A 12,182-nucleotide genomic window follows, 5' to 3' on the forward strand; every position below is an offset into this window, starting at 1 on the left:
GTACGGGGGGTCCCTGTCCACAGACCAAGGGGGACACCTGAAGACTCCGTAGGCTCTTGATGCCTCCTGGGGAGACCCCCTACCTCAGGGGAGGTGGCCTAATGGCAGAGGAGGAAGAGGACATGCCTACAGGTACTCCCAGGAGCGCGGGCAGCAAACCCCACTCCAGAGCGGGACACTCTGCTATGGGATGGTGATCCTTCGCAGAGCGCCGAGCCGCCACCAGGGCATACATTGAAGGAACGCCATGTAGACCACAATGGGACCAACACTCCCTCAGGAATGCAGTCCCCGGACGGCACAACCTGCAGAGGCAAGGGACTGGGCGGGGGTGTCCAGCAACGGACTTCCCTAGGTCCCCTCGCTTGGAGGGGATGGGGGAAAAATCTGACAGGAAGGAGAATCCTGTTGGGGAGCAGGGGAAGGTGAAGGACCCCTGGGACCATGGCTACCACTCCTACTGCGAGGAACCTCCGACACTTCTTGGAGGAGGCCTAGTTGCACACGCCACACACAGCATCACAAGAACAAGGACGACCCCAAAACTTGTTGCACAGTGTGTGTGGGATTAATCTTCATCAGCAACAGAAAGGCTCCATGAGCCCTACCCTCTGGACCGGGTCAACGCCGTTGCGAAGCTTCCATCACAACATGCACACAATGGAGGGAAAACACTAACACACTAGGGAAAGGGGTAAACAAAGATGACAAGCTGGAGCGTGTGAATGCGACAGCAACCAGGAAAGGCCTGGAGTTCGGGTCAAAGGTTGCGTGTCTTCGACCCCCAGGGCATTACCTGGCCTGGGAGTGGAGGAATAACTTTTTTTTCTGGTCGGTACCAGATTGACAATCCAGTTTTCTCCTTCAATAGTAGTTCGGAGTAAGTATACTACTTAGTGTTGGAACAAAATTGTAATAAAGTGGGGTGGATATGCAGGAAATTCTAGAATGTGAGACGAATTGATTCAATTCCCATTATTCCTTGGGAGTATTCAGATCAATATACAAACAATTCAAATTGGAATTTGAAACAAATTAAATTTGTATACTGAGGAGCTACTATATGTCCTTAACTGTTAACTATACTCTGTTTTTTTCAATCTGTCCATCAGCCTGTGGTGTTTTCGCATGGTAACTCTGCATCCCAGGCTGTAAATAGTTACGTTTTGTGTAAGTTTTAGGTAAATAAAAGAATATCTGGGTGTACATTTGCAACTAAAAAGTGTTTTAATAATTTACTGTATGCAAATTACACCATTAAAATTCAAAATAGGATATTATTTAAAGCCCGGGACGCAGTGTTACCATGCGCAAACACCACAGACAGTTGGACAGATGGAAAAAAATAGAGTATAGAACTGAAGTGATAAGTCATTCTCATGGATGAGAGGAAAATGTGCCTTGTTCCTTGTCTGCTTTGCATATCTTTGGAAATTAACTTCCCATAAAAAAGTGTATGAATAGATGAAATTATAAAGTTTGTTCAGACAACTTGACTAGGCTAATACCTCCTGGCACACAGAAAATATCCTACATAAAGGTTTACAATAAATGGCCTGTGTACATAATAACAAAATGATCATGGTAGGCTTATGAATACATGAAGTGAACCCATGTAGCTTCTATATCAATTTCAATTTTCAATGAATCTATGATGAAATATACTTTTTTTTTTTAGAAATGTTCTTATTACAAAGGCAAGTTAACAGTCTGAAAAAAAAATGGTACATACCTTAAACTTTGGATAATCATTCATTATGATTGTGACCATCCCTATGAAAGGTACAAAGCCTCGTGCCCGTCCTACGACATCTTTGCGGCGCAACCAAGCCTGTCCATTGGCATACAGACCACGGTCATCTACACTGTTGTTATCACCCTTAGTCAAAAATTTAACTGTACCATCTTCCCTGTGAGAATATAGAAAAAATTCTGTACTTTAGAAAAATAAACCAAAAAACAGGACAGTTAAACATACAAAAAGCAGACTTGTTGGTTACTTGTTAATATTCATATTTACAAGCTACACATATAATTCACAAAATGGACAAAAATACTAAACAAAAGACAAAGCAAATGCTGACTAAACTGTATGACTTTTCTAATTATTATTATTACAAAGGATTAGTTTATCCAGACCTCTGAACCTAACAACAGCTCTTCTTGGGCTAAGTTTTCAGGAATTAGTCTTGGGAAAAACAAAATTTTAGGAAACCGGTTTTACTTAGGAACACGATGATCCTATTTAATACAAAATCGCTTTGACTTCAGCAAGAATGCCTTTTAATGTTGAGTTTTGAAAATATAAGCTTCTTTGATGGTTCCAAATTGCACAATCAACTAATAAGAGTTGGACAGTCATTGGTGTCTGGCATGTACATTTCATTGGGTCTGGATGTGGATCTGACATCAAATGACCGTGTGAAAATCTAGTATGGCCTATATGTAGTCTTGTTAATAAAACTTCTCCAGCTCTTACTTTTTGAGATGATGACATCCATGAATTAACTTCACTTTTTATATTTCTCAGTTTGTTTGTAGTTGGCACAGATGTCCAATCTGTTTGCCAGTCTTGATATATTAGAGGCTTAACTGAAGTTTTCCAGTCTCATACTGGGGCATGTGACATTGTTGATGGAATAGTGCAAGCTAATTTGGCAGCTGTATCTGCTTTTTCGTTTCCTTCAATTCCCACATGTGCTGGAATCCAACATATTTTTATTAATAGTTCTGACTGAATAAGTTTGTGTGTTTTTATTTGGATTTCTTGTACAAGGTGATCTGTAGACTTGTACTTGATTATAGCATCAATAGTACTTTGTGAGTCGCTGAAAATTATGGTGGAGATTGCTCTCTTCTCAGATATGTCTAGTGCTATTCAAATGGCTGCGAGTTCAGCAGTGCATACTGATGATACTGGGGGAAGGCTTATCTTTTGAGAATGCTGAAGCTCCTACTCCAGTGTTGTTTTTTGATCCATCTGTATAGATCATAGTTATCTCCCTTTCTTCTGATGTGCTCCAATCCATGTTGGCGGTACATTTCTGTGTTTGCCATATTTCTATTTAGAAAATATGATAGCGATATTTCTTTTTAGAAGATATGATAGGGCAGTAGTACACATTTTCACTCTTTTCAAAGTCCAGGGTGGTGGGAGTTCCATTACTGGATGGAAAATTGGTTTAATATTATGTGAATCCATAGTAGTATTTCTTTTTAGAAGATATGATATAGCAGTAAATGTTTTTACTCTTTTTGAAGACCAGGGTGGTGGGAGTTCCATTGTTGGGTGGAAAATTGGTTTAATATTATGTGAATTCATTAAATATTTGGTTCTTCATGGGAAAGAGCTAGCACTATGGTTTTCTAATCTTTGATTATAATTCAGAAAGCTGGTAGCAGCGGGAAATGTTCCTGCTTGAAGGGAAAGGCCCCTACGCATAGTTATCAAGTTGCGGTAATGTTTTAGGGGTAACATACCAGCTTCTACTAACGGAGTTTACAGGGAATGATCGAAATGCTCCTGTGCACAAACATATTCCTTCATGATGCAATGCATCTAGTGTTTTTAATGTAGCTTCTGAGGCACATAAATATAAGTATTGGGCAACAATATTCTATTTTAGATAGTACTGTTGCTTTGTATAATATTACCATGGTGTTATGTCCAGTTCCCCATTTGGTATGTGATAGTTTTTCAATAAGGCTAGAGCTTTTATGCCTTTTGCTCTGATGTATTTGAGGTGTGCTTTCCACTTCAGGTGCTGATCAAACACCATTCCTAGGTATCTAACATTTGTGAAGAATCTAATTTTGGTATTATAAAGATAAAGCCTAATTGTTTGGTGTTTTAACTATCTTTTATCTTTACAGAAAATAACTGCATTTGTTTTACCTACTGAAAATCGGAATCCTACTGAATTTGCCCTGTTGGTAACATTTGTGATGGCTGCATTGAGGATTCTTTGGGCATGTCTTAGCGTGCTACTTGTGTAATATATGGCAAGGTCATCGACATACAAGCTGTTATTAACTCTTTTTGGTAAAATTATTGTAATATCATTGATTGCTAAAGCAAATGCAGTGGCTGCAAATGAAATCTTGACAAACAGTGGAAAAGGTAATAGAAATGAAATTTTCATTATTAAAATGAAGTTTTATTGTATACTTACCAAACAATTATACAGCCGTGATTTCCACGAGCGGCAGGATACTAAATTCAAATTTAGCGCGTAGGCGTCGCCAACACTGGTGGTGATGACGTCATCTCCCTCCACTCGCGGGAGAACCAGGTACAACTGCCCAGGTGAATCCAATTCTTTCTGCCCGTCCGTCCACCTAAGGGGAGGAGGGTGGGTATAATCATAATTGTTCGGTAAGTATACAATAAAACTTCATTTTAATAATGAAAATTTCATTTTTATTGTAGTGTCTTACCGAACAATTATACAGCTGATTACACATTTATGGGAAGGTGGATTCAGTGGACCACTAGTATTTCTAAATGGTTACATTTATTACAATACCAGTAAACACTCAAGGTGTCTGTTGTACCTACCTTGTAAGAGAGCTACAGCAGACTGTTACTGCCTCTGGTCGGTGCTCTTCTTACTATTGTAGAGGAATTGGAATTTGACCAAAGTTAGCCTCTACAGGAGTGGAATCCTTCCGTAGTTCAAGCGAGTCAAGGCTAACTGACGGAGGATAGTAACAACAAAGATTGCCCTTGCCCTGGGCTAAGACCAGAAATTCAATCATACAAAACATTTGTCACCAACACCAGATTTAAAAACATATATACCCAACCATTGTAAAATCTGACCTAACAGACTGGTGAGTATCCCAGTACTCAGTACCCCCAGCTTCCCTTGAACTCGACAACCTATTCAAGGTGAAAAGTTAGCATAGAGGTGACGACCCCTGTGCCGTTTCTCCCAACACCATGCCAGAAACCGCCACCGGACCTAACGTTTTACAATTCTCGAAAACCGTTTCTATATCTTGAGATAATGAGTCGCAAAAACCGAATTCGATCTCCAGAATGTGCTCTGAAGAATCGAAGCTAAAGATAAATTCTTTCTGAATGCTAAAGAAATTGCCACTGCTCTAACCTCGTGAGCTTTAACTCTCAGAACGGAAAGATTGTCGTTCTCGGACTGCGAGTGAGCTTCCCTGATAAGCTTGCTCAATTAAACGAAACGATATAGCATTCTTAGAAAGAGGACGAGAGGGATTTTGAACCGAGGTCCAGAGCTTAGAAGATTGTCCTCTTAATACCCTTAGTGGCAAACAGATACTGCTTAATAGCCCTGACTGGACAGAAGAGCCTTTCTTCCTCCTCATGTCCAACCAAATCAGATAAGTTCCTTACCACAAAACTCCTCGGCCAAGGATTAGAAGGATTCTCATTTTTGGCTAGAAAGGTCAAAGATACCGAAAATACAGCATTGCCTTGAGAGAAACCGACTCTTTGTCTATAGCGTGTAATTCGCTGACACACTTAGCAGAAGCTAGTGCAATAAGAAAAAGTGCCTTCTTAGTCAAGTTCCTGAGTGAAGCCGACTTCAAAGGCTCACACGGTGGCCCATGAGGAACTTAAGCACACATCGAAGTTCCAGCCACTGTATCCTCGGAGGGAGCTTAGTGGTTTCGAAAGACCTAATGAGGTCCGACAGATCTGAATTGGAGGAAATATCCAAACCTCGATGTCGAAAAACCGAAGAGAGCATGGCTCTATATCCTCTGATCGTCGAAGGAGCCAGTTTCTTAGAGTTCCTAAGAAATAGAAGAAAATCTGCTATTTCTGTTAAAGAGGTCGCAGAAGTAGAGACTTTAGCACTTCTACACCACTCTCTGAAGATTCTCCACTTCCCTTGATAGAGTTTGTTAGAAGACTCTCTCCTACAACGAGCGATAGCTTCTGCAGCTCTTCTTGAAAACCCTTTCGCTCTGACAAGATTCCGGACAATCTGAACCCTGCCAGAGCTAGAGCGGACAAGTTTTGGTGGAACCTCTTGAAGTGAGGTTGTTTGAGAAGCCACTTCTCTGGAGGAAGAAGTCTGGGGAAGTCTACTAACAACTGGAGAAGGTCCGGGAACCACTCTTTCCTGGGCCAAAAGGGAGCGATTAACATTAGTGTTACATTGCTGTGCAACATGAACTTGTTCAGCACCTCTCTTATTAGACCGAACGGAGGGAATGCATAAGCTTCCAGACCCGACCAATCCAACAGCATTGCGTCCACCGACCAAGCTAGAGGATCTGGAACTGGAGAACAAAAGAGAGGAAGACGGTTGTTCCTTGATGTCGCGAACAGGTCTATTGACGGTCGTCCCCAAAGGCGCCAAAGTTTCTGACAAATCTTGTTGTCCAAAGTCCACTCCAGAGGTAACACTTGCTGTTGACGACTTAACTCGTCCGCCAGGACGTTCATCTTTCCCCGAACAAATCTCGGGACTAGCTGAACCTTCGCTCGTGTTTGACCACAGGAGGAGATCCTTGGCTACTTCGTATAGAGAAAAAGACTGAGTCCCCCCCTGTTTCCGCACGTACGAGAGAGCCGTGGAGTTGTCGGAATGCACTGCCACTACCCGACCTTCTACTAAGCTCCGAAACTGTCTGAGCCCCAGGAAAATTGCTAAAAGTTCCTTTACATTTATGTGGAACTTCTTCTCCTTTTCCGACCAAGCTCCTGAAGTCCGTTGATTTCCCAGCAGGGCTCCCCAACCTGTGTCCGATACGTCGGAAAAGAACTGTAGGTTCGGGAGGATGGGTCGTAAATCTAACCCTTCTTCCAACCTTGCTCGAGAGAGCCACCACCTTAGGTCCTCTTTTATTTGATCTGTGACATGAAAGGTAATCGAGTCTGGTTGTGTCTTCCTGCACCAAGAGGCTCTCAGGAAAAACTGCAGAGGTCTCATGTGCAGTCTTCCCAACGTCACAAATTTCTCCACTGACGTCAATTTGCCCAGGAGCCTCATCCACTGATTGGCAGAACTTACCTTTTTGTCCAAGAACTCCTGAACTGTCTCCAGGACAGCCTTGAACCCTCTTCGGGGACAGAAAAGCCCGAAAAAAACTTGAGCATTCAGAATCATCCCCAAATAAAGGATGCTCTGAGATGGAACCAACTGGGACTTCTGTTTGTTGACCAGAATTCCTAACTTTCTGGCAAGATCCAGAGTTGTTCCAAGGTCCTTCATGCACCGACTCTCTGATTCCGACCGGAGAAGCCAATCGTCCAGATAGAGGGAGAGGGGATTCTACTCCTAATATGTGCAGCCAGCTTCTTATCGGGGATAGAACCCTGGTGAAAACTTGAGGAGCGGTCGCTAGTCTGAAGCAAAGCGCCCGAAACTGAAACACCTTGCCTTCGAACATGAACCTCAGGTACTTCCGAGATTCGCGATGTATCGGAATGTGAAAATAAGCGTCTTGCATGTCCAGAGAGACCATCCAATCCCCCTGTCTGATGGACTCCAGAACCGACCGAGTGGTCTCCATATGAAATTTTGTTTTCTAGACATGCAAGTTCAAGGCGCTCACATCCAAAAGCGGCCTCCAGCCCCCTGATGACTTGGGAACTACAAAAAGGCGATTGTAAAAGCCTGGAGGAAAATCCCCTTCTATCTGTTCTATCGCTTCTTTGAGAACAAGCGCTTCCACTTCTGCGGCTAGCGCCAGAAATTTGTCTGAACCCGGAGAGTATGCCTGGAATGGAATTAGCACAGGTGAGAGCGAGGGAGGTGAAACGAGAGGAATACGATAGCCGAACTTGAGTACTTGCACTACCCAGGCTTCTGCTCCTCTGTTTTCCCATTCCTCCCAAAACAGAGGTGCATGAAGAACCGAGCTTTCATTTGGAAGGTTTGTTAACCTTGGCCGAGGCCTTAGAATGAGGTCGCAAATTCGACTTCAGCCGAAAGAAGCGCTTGGGTTTTCTCCCTCGAAAAGGCGCTTGGGCCAGAGGAGAAACCGAAGGAACAGTCTCCAAAGGAGCTTTAGGTCTCTTAGTAGACTGTGCCAGTAAATTCCGAGTAGATTTCTTATCTAGCGCAGACGAAATTGACAACACTACATCGTCTGGAAAGAGGTTATCTTTCACAAAGGAGCAAACAAAGAGAGCAGACTTCTGTTGGGAAGTAACCCTTTTAGAAGCAAAGGAGCACCAAAGTTGCCTTTTCTTAAGGGTACCAAAGGCGATGAGCGAAGCTAACTCATCACATCCATCCCTACATGGATTTGTCCGCACAGGACAGAACACCAATCCAATCCTCCGCTAACTCCTGAGAAAGAGAAGGACAGTCTTCGATCTTGGCCGCTAAAGCGCCAATAGTCCAATCAAGGAAGCTAAAGACTTCCAAAAGTTTAAATTGATTCTTTACAACGTGGTCCAACTCAGGCGCTGTAAAGAAAACTTTCGCTGCGGCGAAAGCAGATCTTCTAGAGGAGTCAATTAAACTGGAGAAGTCTCCCTGGGAGGAGGCAGAAACTCCCAGAGAAGGAGCTTCCCCAGTTACATAAAACCTATACCTCTTACGAAGCAACTTAGAGGGAGGGTAAGCAAAAAGAGCCTTCCCTAAGTCCTTCTTTTCATAGACATCCATTTCTCCGTCTCTTTCAACGAATGTCTAACCGCTTTAGATAGAACAAGTTTTGGGAGGAGAGGGTCTGAAGTTTTCCTCCTCATCAAAAGTCGAAGTTGGGGAGCGCGGAGCCGCTTTCTCAAAATAATCTGGATAAGATACCAGAAGAAATCTAAGGAGACGTAAATAACACAAGAGGTGATGTGAATCCTCCTCCTCTAGTTCTTCTTCATTCTCCGATACCGCCGAAGAAGTAGATGGAACTACAACCGGATCTGAAGGTTTCGAACCACCCTTGGACTCATTCATCCAGTTGGTTAACATCTCTAACTGCTTGCGCAAAGGCGCCAGAGACGAATCAAAAACAGTTAACGTAGGCTTGGAAGAGCCTAAATGTTCAGCAGGAGGCGGAAAAACTACTTGCGCCTCGCTCGGAGCCGCCGAAATTCGAGGCGAAACAGGCGCATCAGGAGTAACAGACGAGAAAGCGCCTAAAGAAACACCCTTAGAACTGCTAGCTACAGCGCTAAAACCACAATCTCTACTAGTAGATGGAGCCGAAAAAGGCACAGATTGAGGCGACGAACGCGCCGCTAACGGCCGAGGCGCAACCCTACTCTCAGGCTCCTTATACCGCTTGACTGGAGGAGGCGAAGAATCGGCGCCTGAACGCCTCTTTAAGGGACGCGAAACGGGCGAATCTCGCCAAGAGCGCCGCGCGACCGGAGACGAATCGCTTGAATCATTCGAAAGGCGTCTGACCGCAACACCTTTCCAACGCTTAACCGAGCCCTGTTGAGGCGCAACAGGCTCAACAAGAGAGGCGCCTGTCTGTGAGCAAATCCCACGATCGACTCCCTTGGACTTCGGTATGTCTCTCCCCGGTGCGGGGGAGCTGGACAGTGACCTTTGTCTAGGAGACGTGCCAGGACAGACAGACGCACCCTCAACTACACTCTTACCTGAAGCCGCTTTCTTTCAAAAAACGTCTTAACTGAATTACCAAGTTGCAAAACCGTATTCGCTAGTACCGAAAATTTCTGATCTAACCTCGATTCCAGACTGGCAAAGGTGTCGGAAGAAACTACACGGGAAGCCGGAGAAGTGGGATTAGTAGGAGGAATAGGAGGTGTAGTTAAAGGAGACATAACAATTTGAGAAGAAACAGAAGGAACAGATGCATCGCAAGACGAAGCAGAGCTAAGTCTACTTTCCCTAAGCGCTGCTTTTCTAATTCTGTCTTTAGCTAATTTCTCCGAGTATGAACTAAAAAACTTCCATTGAGAATCAGTCCAATCACTACACTCGTTACATGTTCGATCTGCTGAACAAACCTGTCCCCTACACTTAACACATTTAGTGTGAGAATCATACTCTAACTTGGATAATCTAGTTTTACATCCTGAGATGCAAAACCTAACTCCCGACGGACTAGAATCCGACATGGCAACGCTTAAATAATAAGCAAAATAACAACAACGCCAAAAAAGAGTACTTCACCAATTCCGAAGATCAAATCCACAAGAAAAAAGCGAAGCAAAGTCATCCAACCGCACCGACCACCGATGTTCACCGGACGCCGGGCAGGAAAAAGAATTGGATTCACCTGGGCAGTTGTACCTGGTTCTCCCGCGAGTGGAGGGAGATGACGTCATCACCACCAGTGTTGGCGACGCCTACGCGCTAAATTTGAATTTAGTATCCTGCCGCTCGTGGAAATCACGGCTGTATAATTGTTCGGTAAGACACTACAATAAAATATGGGATTTCTAGGATTTACTACAAAAAAAAAAAAAAAAAAAAAAAAAAAAAAAAAAAAAAAAAAAAAAAAAAAAAATCATAAAACACTTGAATAAGAATTTTCTATTCGAATTTGGAAAGTTCTATCTGATAGAAAACTGTTAATAAAAATTGGTAAATGGCCTCTTATAGCTTGTCAAAGATATACATAGGTCTATAATCAGAAGGACTACTTGAATCTTTCCTGGGTTTGTTTATTGGGATAATGATAGCATGTCTCCATTTATCTGGAAAAATGCATTTCATCCAGATGGTTATAGAATTTTAGTAAATATGATTTGGCAATGGGGGCTAGTCTTTTTATCATTTCAAAAGATATTTTATCATGGCCTGGGGCCATGGATGACATGAATCTAGAACATTGTTTAATTTATCCATATTAAATGCATAATTATATTCTAATCTTCAATAGTTTAAAAATTGAGTAGTATAGTATTTTTCCCCTGTGTTCTTATATTTTGGAAATGTTAATTTAGACTGGAGTAGGCACTCAAGTTTTCAAAGTGTTTCCCTATTATATTCGAGATTCATATGGATCATGATATAGTTTCCCATTTAGGTTTATTGCACTTCTTGGGTATCTTAATATATTTTCCGTTAATTTTCCTTATTTTTTGCCAGATATTCATAGATGTATTTACTGACAAGCTTGATACACAACTTTTCCAAGATAATATTTTTTCAGATAATACAAGTTTTTGAAATTTGGCATTATATTTGTTATATAAAGGTTTAATATAATTGATTGTTATGTTGATGACCAATAACTGGTTTAGAATGTTTGTATGGTTGGGCAATTTGTTGAGGGCTTTGAGCCGTGTCCTAAGTCTGCTAAGATTTCGACTTAATCATGTTCGGTTTTGCTTAAAGTTGCTAAGATTGGAGTCCACCATGGGACAGGGAATTTATTTGGGTGTGGCCTTGTTTTAGGCATGCTTGTATCAGCAGCATTTATTATGAAATCCGTGAAGAATTCACATATTGTATTGTGGTTTTGGTTATACAGCAATGGTGGTTGTTTCTGGCATGTAGATGGTAAATGTCCCAATCTGCTTTGTGGATATTATACTTTAAAAGTGGCAATAATAAATTATCATTTAAATAATTAAGATCTATGGGGAAGTGGTCACTGTTATATGAGTCATCCAGGATATTCCACTGAAGTCTTTCAGCTAAGTTGACTGAGCATAGCGAGATATCTACTGAAAAGGTTAAGTGGGTATTGCAGAAGTAAGTTGGCGCATCACATTCGTTTAGGCAGCATAGGTCATGCTCCAATATGCATTTCTCTATGTTTGTTCCTGGTGCATCAGCAGGGTGACTGTTATTCCAAAAGGGACTATGAATGTTGAAATCTCCTACTATAAGTAGGGGTTCATATTATTATATATTGCTACTTTCAAAATGCATATATCTCTTCTGTGACTGTATAAAATGTTATGTAGAATTGTGCAACATTTTTTCAGATTCCTAGATAGCTTAGAGATAGGACGTTATAAATGTGTGTTCAGATTTCACATAACATATTGTAAAAAAATATATATATATAACGTAGAATGTAGAGAGAGAGATTTTCTTTGTCCATTCGAAACTACGATTGTTTCCCTATTATGTCAGCACTGTGAGATTAGAGGAACGCCGAGATTTCAGTTTGCTTTCCTAATCTGTCAACACGTTTGATAAGCGAGCTTGAGACTTCATTTGTGTTTTGAGAATCTGTCATCAAGTAAGATAAGGGGCTTCTGCTTCGGTCGATCGAGTTGAATACATGTCTTTTTTTTTTAACAGACTGGTCTC

General features: G+C 42.0%; 1 protein-coding gene across 1 annotated transcript in view; it reads right to left on the reverse strand.

Moving 5' to 3' along the window:
* Positions 1–12,182, reverse strand: part of LOC135216400 (signal peptidase complex catalytic subunit SEC11A-like) — a 102,698-nt gene that overhangs the window by 47,614 nt on the left and 42,902 nt on the right. Inside the window, exon 4 of the mRNA XM_064251690.1 lies at positions 1,733–1,910. Within this exon, the coding sequence (XP_064107760.1) occupies positions 1,733–1,910 (178 nt within the window). The remainder of the gene's footprint in view (positions 1–1,732; positions 1,911–12,182) is intronic.

The sequence above is a fragment of the Macrobrachium nipponense genome, chromosome 6, assembly GCF_015104395.2.
Source record: "Macrobrachium nipponense isolate FS-2020 chromosome 6, ASM1510439v2, whole genome shotgun sequence".
Taxonomy (NCBI): Eukaryota; Metazoa; Arthropoda; class Malacostraca; order Decapoda; family Palaemonidae; genus Macrobrachium; species Macrobrachium nipponense.